Below are 13,386 nucleotides of genomic sequence, written 5' to 3'. Positions count from 1 at the left end.
GACTGATTTACAAGTCTGCGACAAAACCCCTGGATTACGGCCAAATCAGTGCTCGTTACGATTGGTGATGCTTGTTAAGTATTATGGAAATCCAAAGCTGACATAAATAAATATACAAAGACATGTAAAAAACAAAACAAATGAGTATTTATACTTTTATTTCCTTATGTATAATTGTATTTTTCCCCACATTTATTTAATTCTACTTTTATTTACTTTCACATTTATCTATTTATTTATTTTCACATTTGTCTGTATGCTAATGAGGGGGGCTTGTTTTACTTCAGACACATCAATCGAGCTCAGAGTGGCAGTGCTGAAGCTGAGGCCACAGTGACACCTTGTGGTGTAACCAATCGAGACGCAAGCCTTTGCAAAGTCCCAGAGGCAATGAATGACTTATGGGCAATATGGCCAAAATCAGTCATTTATTAACACCCTTTAGCCAGTTTAATTTAGACCAAAAGTTCACAAATCACAATAATAATAAAAAAAAATTACTACAAATAATAATACTCAATTACTGCAATTGTATCTATTAAAGGTGTTCTTAAGCAGTGCTGCTTCTTATAATGATAATCATCCTGTATAAATAAGAAATGTTCCAACAGTGCCGACAATCACAAAAACTTATTGTTTAAATAACACCACAAAAAGAAGCAAATGAGGTTAGCTGTGAAAGATACTTTATTGTTTTCTTCCCGGTGAGTATTATATTAAACAATAACAATAATAATATACCCCTGAAAGGCATATGTTCTTTGTGCGAGTCAAATACAGTTAATATAAGTACTACAAGTACAAGAGCAACTTTTCTCAGCAGAGTTCGACATTAGAACACATGGGAGTGTTATTAAAAGTAGGAAGAGGGAGGAGATTAGGGCAAAAAACATCTGGACATCAAGTTATTAAATTACAATTATTACTCTTTTAGGTTTCATCTCTTAGTTTCATAGTTTTGTTTCACACATGAAAGTAACAAACAATAGAAAGAAAAAGGGAATGGGTCAAATGATGGAGTTCAGAGTACAGATGTGTTTGGGTTCCGCGATTCTTTAGGAATAAGATGTGTATTGAAATGTAAAAGGCTTCTTGATGATTAGTAGGCATGGTTGGCCACAAAGAGAGACTCTCCAGCAGCAGCACCCTTATCTCCTGAGGACACATACTTCCCAACACAGGCCAGGCTGTTGTTCTGGAGATAGAAGCACAAGACAATAAGAGTAAAGTTGATCTAAAACATAAACATATGAAATGCTTAGCCTCCACCAGAATGAATTAGTCCATGTCTTTTAACAAGTAAAAATACAAGCTTGTTGATAATATATAGTAACTAATTGCATTACTTTTTTTTTTTTTTTAAATAAATAAATATCTATATTTTAAAACATGTATAGGCCCTTTCCCACCAGAAATGAAATAAGCCTCAGGCTGAAGGAAAGGCAAATAAACACCTGTATGGTTAATAAAGTGAGATTAAATACATAAAGTATTTAGCATATTTTGTCATTGCAGGTTTGCATAATATTTCACTGTTTTTATTCATCTTGAGGAGCACTGAAACAATAAGCATCATGTGGTTCACACAGTGCACACAACACCTCTGCACTTACTCCTGATTTCTCTCAACATGGGGGCAAGAGAGGTGTCAATAAATGGGAAAACAAAGGAACTTGCTTTAGTTGTTCGAAAAAGTAACTCAGATATTTTGCTGCAAATTTAAAAGTAGTTACTCAACTAATTACTTAGTAATCCGATTACGCAACTTGCGTTACCCCCAACACTGTGCGTGTATATTGTATACACACACACACCCAGATCAGTAATCAGCAGATTATCTCAACATGGGGGCAACAGAGGTGTCAATAAATGGGAAAACAAAGGAACTTGCGTTACTTGTTCTAAAAGGTAACACAGATATTTTGCTGCAAATTTAAAAGTAGTTATCCAACTAATTACTTAGTAATCCGATTACGTAACTTGCGTTACCCCCAACACTGTGCGTGTATATTATATACACACACACACACCCAGATCAGTAATCAGCAGATTATCTCAAGTTACTGAAACTTACAAGAGCTCTCTTTATGAACTCCTCCTGGCAGGCTTTGCCATTCTCCTTCTTGCCAGCCCAGGCTTTGAGGGCAGAGGCCTGAAGGGCACGACCGTAGGAGAAGGTCAGGGCCCAGGGCCTATGCAGGGGACACTGGTTCATGGCATTCAGGTTGAGTGTGGCCTCCTCCTCACTCTGGCCTCCAGACAGGAAGGTGATGCCTATATCAAGAAGAGGTGTGGCAAAATGGGTCAGAAATAATTACATAGTCTTTATCTTATCACAGGCCTGCTGGATAAGTTCTTGAATCGAGTGAATAATTGCAGTTGTTTTACTAACCAGGCACAGCAGGAGGAACAGTGCGGCGAAGAGCAGTGACAGTTGCCATGGCGATCTCCTGGGGGGTGTTTTTCTGGGAACAGGCATGGCCGGCAGTCACCATGTTGGGTTTGAGCAGAGTGCCCTCCAAATAAACATGGTGGTCTGACAGGGCCTTGTACACAGCAGCCAGAACCTTCTCAGTCACATACTGGGTCCTCTTCAGGTCATGGTCACCATCAGGCAGAATTTCAGGCTCCACGATGGGCACAATGCCATGCTAACGAAAAAGGAGATATCATTTTTAGCTATTTTTTTTATCATATCAATTTTTTTAGCATCATTACTCAATTCTTGTCAGTGTCACGTGATCCTTCAGAAATCATTCTAAATTTTTTCAGGATTCTTTGATAAGTAGAAAGTTCAAAATACCAGCATTTATTTGAAATAGAAATCTTTTGTAACATTGTGTCTTTACTGTCGTTTTTGATCCATTTAATGTGCCCATGCTGAATGAAAGCATACAAAAACCATTGTGGTGGTGAATACATAGCTGTGCGTGTCTCACCATCTGGCAGATGCTAGCGTAACGAGCGAGCACATTGGCGTTCTCAATGATGGCCAGTCTAGAGGGAGTTGTGGCAGTGATCTTTAGCACAGACCTCCATTTAGCGAAGTCTGCCCCATCCTTCTTATACTGAGCACAACGCTCGTACAGCCCATCCAGACCTGCGAACGCAAAGAAAAATTGGGTTTTAAAGAGTCCAAGTGACTAAGTGACGGAGACCATTCAATTCTAACATTTAAGTGGATCCAAAAGGTTAAAAAATACCATGTGTAATTTTTACTACCAGATAATCTATTTCATAGATAATCATGGGATTTTCACCTTGTGTGGTGGTCTCTCCATTAGTGCCAGCCAGGGGAACCACACCCTTGTCCACTTTGATGCCAACTACCATGCCCCTCTCCTTAAGGTACTGGGAGAAAAGTTTGCCATCATCTGTCTTCTGGTAGAGTGTCTCATGGAAGAGGATGACGCCACCGATGCAGGGCTTTACGCGGTCGTCTGCGGTAAACAGCAGCTGGCGGTACAGTCTCCTGTTCTCCTCGGTGTTCTCAGCATTGATGCTCTGGAATCTCTTCGCCACGCTACCTGCACATGATCAACGATACGAGATGTTATAAGTTATAAGACAAGCAAATAAACTGGTTACTAATGGACGTGAACTCAACAGCCTGTACCTGTAGACTCATCCGCAGCAAGAATGCCTTTGCCAGGGGCCACAATCCTCAGAGCAATATCGCTCAGCTCCTTCTTCTGCTCTGGTGTGAGGAATGGGTACGCGTGAGGCATCTTGACTCTAAGGAGATAACGTTAGGTTTGGGAAACAGATTTATATAATCATTCAGATTATCAGTACAAACACATGAATCACATAACAAAAACAGTGACCTATGATCAAGTAATGAATCAGGTGACTAATTAAATCAACATCAAGGAGCCTGAGAAAGGGTTCAGATTTGGGTGTGTACTTGATCGCCAACCTTACCGAAAATGTATTTTTCAACAAACTACATCTTGTTAGTTCATGATGCTACATGCCCTTCAGATACAAGCATGAGTGACCTTGTGCGGCTCACGTAACGTTACCTGTTAACTTTGCATTAAAACGGAAAAGCGACTAGCTGCTAGTGAAAGACTAGATTCCGACAACGGTCAAATATATTTGCTTTTACTTGGATATCGGCGCTTTATATTAAGTAAAAACTCACCAGTTAAGAGGGGTTGAGGAAGCAATGGTTTCCGTATCACACTCTCAATTCTACGGATGCAATGAATTGCAATAAAAGGAAGGAAATTACAAGCAATTTTACAAGGCTTGGCCAATCAGGACGGGAGTCATGTTTGGATGGACAGGGCGTTGAGACGATCATTGGCTGTTTTGCTTTGAAAGGCGGGTTTAAGGATGACGCATCAAAAGGGGAGTGATTTTATTACAATTAGAGGCGGGGTACGCTTTCTTGTGATACGTGACAGAGTTCACATGCAGGAAAAACAGACCTGGAAATGACATTTTGAAATCCTCCTTGGATGCAAGCGAACAAATGACCTTGGAATACGTGTGCAGTGCATTTTAGGATTACGTTTAACAGGCTATGTATTATAAGACACTAATGCGGTTTAAAAAAAAGAAAGAAAAAAGTCTGGTATATAACAAAATTGCATCTCTTGTCTACTGGACATTGAATCGTCCCCACAAAAGGCTCTTAACATTCCAGTAACAAACCTCCGCTCAAGTTGCATTCAACCAAAGGCCAACTTAAATATAGACAATCATTTAATGGCTGAAATCCAGCACTATAGAAGAGGATTTGATTTGTGAAAGAGGGTCTGAAACGGCTCTTTGTGATGCTCCAAGCAGTCAATCAAGCTGGTAAATGTTATTAATTCATGCAAAAATAACAGATTATCAGTATGTTGTGAATCATGCATTTAAGCAAGAATAAAGAATTAATTATTTTAACAGTACATTGTTTTACTGTAATAAATGTAAATCAATTAAATCAATATTATATCAAACATTTTAATATTAAAAACTATTATTATTATTATAATTATTACTTTGATTTTAAAAAAGCATTTGACAGTAGCAAATACATTGAAATAAAAGCAAATGAAAAAGCCTAAGGAATATAGGCTAGTCTTATTTTTGTAGTAATTTACACTTTACAGAAAAAAATAAAGTAGAATGCACGTTTTTACCGTGGAGCTGGGCGAAGTGAGCGATAGATACTCCCCAAATGGAGGCAGAGGAAGTCTGGATAGTCTGTGACACTCTTCTGGAGCCAGATGACCTGTATTTATTCAGATGGCTTGACCTTTGACATTCTGTGGGTTTGGCTAATCTTAGCAGCAGGCAAACCCACGATGCAACTGGAGAAGGGCGATGTGACATTCATGTACATTGGCATGCAGCAAAGAAAGGTTAAAGAGAAAGGCAGTGAGTGGCATGGACAAGGGACATGATTATTAATGTTGCTGCTACATGCATTAATTATAGTATAATTCAATCCCTATTGAATAATGATCAAAAGGGAGACTGGTGGTATATAGATGATTTCAATAACCCAATTGAATCTTCTGCATGATGCTCTTTAATATTACTCCATGCAGTCCTCACAAACCTCCTGAGCCCACGAGATAACTGTCATCAGAAAAGGGATCTTCTGTCATGACCTTTCATCTTTTAAATGTCTTCTCTACATAATCCCTACAATCAGCAAGAGCAATATGTCAGACCAATTCATGAAGGTATAACGAAAATAGAAAACCTTTATAGAAAAATGTAGAAACTTGGAACAAATACATTTTTGCAAATGCATGAATACAAATGAAGCCACCAGAAAATCTAAGACAATCAGACAATGAATGAAACAGTGAGTTCTTTAATATTTTATGCTCGATAGATAATACTACTACTGTAAACAAAGCCTTTTGCATGAAAGAAAAACTTTAATTCATTTTAAAACCACAGTTACAAAAATAGCACATACTTATGTATAAAAAAATGTATACAAAAAACTAATTTCAACTTAAGTTTTGCCTGACAACAGAGAAAAGTGACAGAAGTGACAGTCACAGCAGGTTTACTTTGTAAGCCATAGTTTGTTGGCTGTAAGCATTAAAAAATATGGCCACATAACTGTAACATTTCACACAATACAATATGTACACATATTTCACAGGATGATGTCCTGTAAACAAATACATTAATAAAAATCAGAACTAGCTTTTACTATCTTTGTACAGTATTATAGTATGCATCACAAAAAATATTATTACAATCTAAAATTGGTAAGTCAGCACTATGTGTGTATTTTATGCGTGTAGTCCACACAGTTCAAAGACATCCGTGTCAGAATGAGATATATTTAAAAGCATGTGTGGTTTATAGATTCCTCTCTTCGATTTGTATGGCTCATAACTGAAGAACAAATGTCCATCAAACCAAGTACAATGATTCCGCAGAGAAACACTTTCTCTACACAAAGCATAACTCATTATTGCTGACTAGGAAACTAGAAAAGACAACAAAAAAATTAATTAAACGTCATGCTTTAAAAATCCATGGCACTGCCTTAACCTTAGCTTCAGTCTTCTATTGTTCTATACTGATTGAGTATTTCAGGAATTATAGCGAATTATAAAACTGGCATCACACTATGACTTAAATGTGTCCAATATCCATTATACTGTACTGTGTTTACAGTGTATATTATGTTTTATTAAGCATTTATTTATCTTGCTCACTTCATTCATACATGACTCCACTAAACAATGTATATTCCCAATAAATGCACATCTAAATCTTTCAGAACTGATGTTTTAAAGGTTAATTTTGGGTTAAGTCAATGACCGTGAATAGGAAGGATGCTGTAATGTCTCCCAAATGATGCAAACATTACAGAACAACCAAAGACTGAATCACAGTTTCTCTGGCTATCTTAAAACACACTAATGTGTCACTTGGAGTTGGAATTTAAGGCATCTTTTAAAGTGAGGTGGGTCTTCCTCTTTTCCTCCACCTTTCCTTCTACTTAAACTTGATCTCAAAGCAGAAGCAGTTGATGGAGTCACACTCTGGTGGTTGACAGGTACAAGCACAATCCCACATCGCACACTGCAATAAGAAGAAATGATGATGAACAAGAAAAACCTACTGACAGTATGAGGAGGTTTATACCAGTTCTGTTCATATTTATAGGCAGTGGGGGCTCCTGGCTGTAAATGTAGGTAAGGCAGATTCTGGGTCTTAGCACTAGTTTATGATAAGCATTTTGTAAGCTGAACAGAATTCAGAATTGTCCTTGCATTATTCAGCCTAAGGGTGGCGCTCTAATGATGATTTACAGACAAAGGACAAACGCATTGAATGGCATCTAGAATTGCCTTAATGTATTATTTATTACAAAAACTGTTTTCCTTAGGACCAAACAAAATAATTTCAGATTTATTTTCATTTAGGAGTAAAAATTGCTTAAGTTCGTTTAGACAATCTAGAAGTGGCTGAAGAGAATATTTGTTGTTGCTCTGTAAGGGAAGATATTTTTGGGTATCATCGGCATATAGAAGAAAAGACACACCATATTTAAAAAAAACAAAAAAAACAATACAATTATTGTGTACAATTAATATAAAATTACTTATACAGAACATGGTATGTTGCAACAATCCTTATCCTTATAAAAAATACATTGTTAGGCATCATTGTGTTTGTTTTATTATGTAATACATAGGCATTCATTTTATATTTCAAGCATGTTGTTTGTGCACTTAATGCAATAAACCTCATACAATAGTTAAATAGGTTATAATTAGTCAAGATTTTGCGATTCCTGGGGGGGGGGGGGGGGGGGGGGGGGCTCGATTTCTCATGACACCGGCTGCCCCGCTTAATCGTGAACACACGCCTGTCGAATCCATGCGCTTCTTTTTAATAAATTCTGCTCACTTTACAACTTAAAATAGTCTAGAAAATCCTAGAAAAAATTTTGTTTGAAAATGCTGAACACATTTATAATTTATTATTAATTCAACGTATATAGAGGTCTATGTTTGGATAAATATTTTGGGGGGGGACCTGCCCATACAGACAAGCCACGGATGTTTATAGGGCTGTTGGGAATTTGTGTACTGTTTATTATTCAGTTAAGTTATTTGATAATACCATCATAATATGAAAGTTAAGATTATTACAAAGGCAATGTTAACACTTTTATAATAAGATTTCATTTGTTAACATATATAGCCATGTACACACTGTAAAGTTTCAGGAGTGAACACATTAAAATACTGGATTTCACACATTTAATCCGTGTAAATTACTATTATAGTGAACAAAGACTCATTATGTTAGGGTTAGGTCCAGTTTAAGGAGTTATAAAAGCATTGCATACAATTTTTTGTAAATACGATTGCAACTACCTGCATTTTTCAGGAGTTAATGCGGTTGAAGAATACAGTTGTCACTCCCAAAAATTACTGAACTGTGTGTGAACAGAACACGATTAAGCACTAAAAAGTGAACTGACAATCGAGTGGCAAAGTGGCTAGTTTACTACATTAGTTAACATGAACTAAGAATAAACAATACTTCTACAACATTTATTAATCTTAGTAAATGTTAATTTATACACTTACTAGCGCATTGTTAAAATCAGCAGTTGTATATGTTAAGTTCATAAGTTTTGTCCTGACAAATCTCGGAGTGTTTGGCATGGTAATGAATATGACAATGTTGATACAGATCTGCTACGCTGCTGCTGCTGCAGAATAAGTACGGCCAATACATACACGACACACTGCTGTGAGCAAGTAAGAAATGCTGCTGCTGTACAATATAGTGTACATGAATTACCTATAGCAGATATATACAGGTGGAGCTGGGGAAGGTGGAGGGTTTCTGAAAGCGCGCTGCACTGCTAAGACAAATGCTAACCAAGTATTTGAAGGTTGAGCATGTGAGATGATTGGCTACTGATACAGCAGGAACTAATCAGCAGTGCTCTATAGAGAATGATGTGATTCTATGCAGATCAAGTTAAAGACCTATTAGCCTGCGCCATCTTGAGTTTCAAGACAGAGCTTTACAGTATTTAATGCACTAAAATATTATTTTATAATTGGTTTTATAAAACTAAACCAATCTCTGTTACCTTAAATTATACGTTTATCTCTGTAAAGCTGCTTTGAAACAGTCTACATTGTATTGTTCACCTAACTAAGTATTTTTATCAACTAACATTAAAAAAGGTTAGTAAATGCTTTAAAATTATATTGCTCATAGTTACTTATTTTAAACTAATGTGTTAACTAATGTTAACAAATCTGACTTTATTATAAAGTGTTACCAAGGCATTTAATTGACCTTCGGAGAGCATATAATCCTAAACAATCAAAAACTTCAGGCGTATCCCAACAATGAAAAAATGATTTTACGATTCCTGAAATTTGTCTAAGGTTGCAAAAATTGTGGCATTTGAAAATTGGCGACATATGACTTACATTAGGGGAGGGACAGGAGTAGTCCAGGCAGGATCGCAGAGAGGGTGGACGACAGTCACATGACTGGGCACACACTAAACAGTACTCACAAGGAGAGAAACCTGCACAGCAATCTGAACACCGTGGATCACACTTGGCCTGTGAAGAGAGAGAGAGCCAAGTGTGATCCACACTGCCAAAACTACTCAAAAGAGACAACTGAAAACAGCAGGAAGTGAGATTCAGAGCAAGGCAACTGTGAAAACTTCGAGTATAGCAACAGCCATTAATATTTACTCAAGTAGATTGTTCAGCAATTTGGCTTATAGTAATGTTTCATTAAGTTTCCTTAGAAAGAGGAACTGGTGATGTTGAAGTACCTTGAGACAGTGGTGACACCACAGCACAGCCGCAAGGACAATCATATAGAGTCCCACAGAGATCATGATGATGGCAGGCAGTGGGAGAGAGAGAGCCCACACAGGAACAGCCTGACAGAGTCGAAGGAAACAGCACTTGATTTCACTAGACAATTTTTTTTGTAATAAGAATTAGGCCTAGTACTTTTGAGAATTAGTCATTTATTTTGTTTTTAAAATAAATAAATAACATCTTTCAAAGCCAGACTGTTATTTTGTTGTACAAGAAAGTTTTTTTTTATAGGTTTTTCTTTTTAAAACCCCTATGAAATATAAAAAAATGTGAAACATTTACTTTTTTAATAAAAATATGGTTAATTTTATGTAGGCTAGCGTCTTTCCCGGGCTCAGACATTTCACATAAACAATTTGCCCAGTCCAGAACAAGAGATGATGCAGTTGCAAACATTGTGCAAACATTTAAATCCATGACAAAGAACTGTAACGTTGTCTAGACAATGCAGAAGGTAGACAGTAAAAAATCATGAAGCAAATACACAAGACTGATAATAATGGAATAACACATTAGAACTGATAATCTGGAATTTGGGCTGTGATTTGATTTTACAAATTATGACTGATAATATTGGGCAAACAAATAGGTCTTGAGCTGTGATTTGAATTCATGGATACAGATAATTGTCCTAAGTGTCAGGGGAGTGAGTTAAATAGCTTTGGTGCTATAACAGAAAAAGAATTTTGAATATTGCAAGCGGGAGATAGAGTGTGCACGTACTGTAGTCAATGCGAGATGTAATAAATGCATACTAATGATTCAGCATCTTTTGGCCTGAAGTAGGGACTAAGTTGGGCAAATAGGACAAAGTCTAGGGTCAGTGTATAATCTAGAGTTTCCCTATGGTTTCTGACCGTGGCAGATGGAAAAAACTGATGTAGCATCAGAGTCAAAGCTAGTATCATTAGTTATATTTTTGATAGAGTTGGGGGAACAGTAAATAGGATCTCAGTTTTGCTCAAGTTCAAAAAGAGAAAATTGGAGCCAGCCCTTTAATTCATTGACACATGACGATAACGAGTCAGTCTGGTGAATAGAATATGTCCGGCAAGCTGTATCTGAATATCAGTAATCAGTAACATATGCTATACCATGACAATGAATAATTTGTCCAAGAGGCAAAATGTAGATAATGAATAATAATGGGCCAACACCTGATCCCTGGGGAACACCCTGTTTGAGTTAAGCAGTGGTGGATTTGTAATGGTGCATAGAAATTTTGTATTGCCAATCCATGAGATAAGGGGAGAATCAGGATAATGCAGTACCTGAGATGCTAATCTCTGAAATTCCCCAAAACACATATTCATTTATAGAATTAGACAAAATGTACAGTAACACAAATGTTAGCTCATGGTTACACAAATTGTGTAGTAAATCAGAAAATACATACTAAAATGAACAAATTACTCTTTAATATTTGATAGTTAATATTTAGTTATATTACTAATTTGACTATCAAATATTAAAGAGTAACGTTAATTTGTTTACAAATTACAAATGGTTGATCAAATGGTTGTTACACCATTACAAATCCACAACTGCAACACAGAATGAACTGACTTCAGCTGAATGACTGTTAACGCTCGTCTTTTTAGAGCTGATTTACAGCGGAATTGAATTCTGTTTGAATGTTTGAATCATGGAATCATTGTTCTCCTGTTTATCACTGTAAAGCTGTTTTGAAACAATCTGTCTTGTATAAAGAGCAATATAAACAAAGGGGACTTGACTTACAGCTGAGGATAGTAACGTAACAGCTGAGGAACTATGTGTAAGTTTGCTTGTGTCTGAAAGCTGGGATTTCTGTCAAAATAACTTTACCGAAATAAAAAACACAAAACGATCTTACATACCATTATAACGTCCCTGCATTCCCAGTGTAATTGAACAGAGTTTTCAGTTATCAGGATATTTCTTTAATTTAGTTCAACCAGATGTTTACTCGTATAGCACATTGTTCTAAGCGAAGCTGCTGATCAACGTTGTCCTAGCAACCGCGATACGACTTCCTATGAGTGTACGGCGACATGGAAGGACCAAACTTAATCCATATTGAAAACATCACAAAAAGTCCGACAATGGAATGGAAAACGAATACTGGAATGCATGCAGACGTTTGTGCTATACATTATTGAATATGAACCCTTTTTTTTTGCGTAATTGAAATTAATTAAATTTAAATGTGTTAAATAAAAAAATAAAGCTAGAAGCCCTTTAAAGTTTTCTTAGTGTAGGCTTTTTGTGTAATTTATCTGTGCATATATTATACCCAGGGGGCAAAGGTGGTTTAGCAGACATGGGCTGCTGTAAAAGGTTGTCATATAAAAATGAAATCTATGATGTCTGAGGATCACAACCTGGGTGGACAACCCGGTCAACAAGCTGCAGGAAACTTGTAATTAGGGTCAAAACAATGCTCCCTCAAATTCTGCTCCCCGGAATCACCCAAGTTCTGTCATTTTATGAAAAAAGGTTGAACAAATTGCAACTGAACTGAAGCAAACTCAACTGATTTTGTATCCTCAATATGTCCTGAGTAAAGGGGAAAAAGCCCTGAAGAATCCCATTAGGGGAAACTTTCGAAAAAGACCCAAATATAGTATATTCATTCGCATATTCATTATTTTTCTCACGTGAATAGGATACACAATTTAACCTTTAAATATCACCATGAAAATTACTGAGTTGATTACTACATTAAGAAAACAATGTATTACAAGTTTTTTGAAATTGTTTGTTAACATGGACAAACGGTGCATAATTCTCAATGTTTTATACTAATATAAGTACTACTGACACCTGTATTTATTTAGTTTATTTATATATATTATGCATAATGATGAACAACACAGATTTCTTTTGAATAAACTAAATTAAGTTGTATGTAAAAATATCTTCAATTTAATTAAATAAGGGTAATCAGTTATTTTTCTGAGTGTATTTACATCAAGATGGAATGGGACTTTCATCATATAAAACAAAAAAAGATTATATCAAACTTATATTGTTATTGTGGTGTGGACTGCTATTCTTTTGCATTTAGAACTATTTTTAAATCTTTATCGTTATCAATCATCCCTGGTGTGAACAGGCCTTTATAATGTTTATTAAAACTGCATAGTAATAGTTATTGTTTTGGTTATCGTCCTTGGTGTGAATGGGCATTTACACACTAAACCAGAGATTGGCAACTCGAGTCCTGGAGGGCCACTGACCGAGTTGAGCTCCATCCCTATAACACACCTAAGACGTCTAACCTGGGCCTGGTCACTTCATGCGTTTTACTGTTTCGCTATCCGATTGGTTAAAACTGTTCTATTTACACACATAAATGTGTCTCCCCAAATTGAATATAAATCTGACCTTCTATTCCCATACTGTGCACATTTAACAGAGTTCACGTCAACGAAAGCAACAGATATGAGCAGCTTTTTTATTTATCATCAGCTAATTTTAAGAAGAAAGACAGCAATAGGAGAGAAAGAGCTGCTTTAGCACTGGTGATAGAATTTAGTCTCACTACTTTGAA

At 36.4% G+C, this 13,386-nt stretch overlaps 2 protein-coding genes across 2 annotated transcripts; both read right to left on the bottom strand.

The window, feature by feature from the left end:
- Window positions 1-664: 664 nt before the first annotated feature.
- On the bottom strand, window positions 665-5,256 carry aldoaa (aldolase a, fructose-bisphosphate, a). Its single transcript, XM_077213244.1, has 7 exons — window positions 5,139-5,256; window positions 3,617-3,735; window positions 3,261-3,527; window positions 2,940-3,100; window positions 2,393-2,651; window positions 2,075-2,274; window positions 665-1,195 (listed from the first exon to the last, which is right to left on the bottom strand). Exons 2-7 carry the CDS (start codon window positions 3,726-3,728, stop codon window positions 1,100-1,102), a joined length of 1,095 nt encoding a protein of 364 aa, XP_077069359.1. The 5' UTR covers window positions 3,729-3,735; window positions 5,139-5,256; the 3' UTR covers window positions 665-1,099.
- Window positions 5,257-5,805: 549 nt separating this feature from the next.
- On the bottom strand, window positions 5,806-11,876 carry LOC143722474 (uncharacterized). The gene is made up of 4 exons (XM_077213865.1): window positions 11,711-11,876; window positions 9,800-9,910; window positions 9,441-9,578; window positions 5,806-7,056 (listed from the first exon to the last, which is right to left on the bottom strand). Exons 1-4 carry the CDS (start codon window positions 11,711-11,713, stop codon window positions 6,970-6,972), a joined length of 339 nt encoding a protein of 112 aa, XP_077069980.1. The 5' UTR covers window positions 11,714-11,876; the 3' UTR covers window positions 5,806-6,969.
- Between the last annotated feature and the right edge of the window lie 1,510 nt (window positions 11,877-13,386).

The sequence above is a fragment of the Siphateles boraxobius genome, unplaced genomic scaffold (genome assembly GCF_051911475.1).
Source record: "Siphateles boraxobius isolate OS27281-9 unplaced genomic scaffold, OSU_SipBor_1 66, whole genome shotgun sequence".
In the NCBI taxonomy this organism is placed as follows: Eukaryota; Metazoa; Chordata; class Actinopteri; order Cypriniformes; family Leuciscidae; genus Siphateles; species Siphateles boraxobius.
Note: the sequence above shows the minus strand (reverse complement) of the source record. Positions and strands in the feature narration are given on the sequence as shown.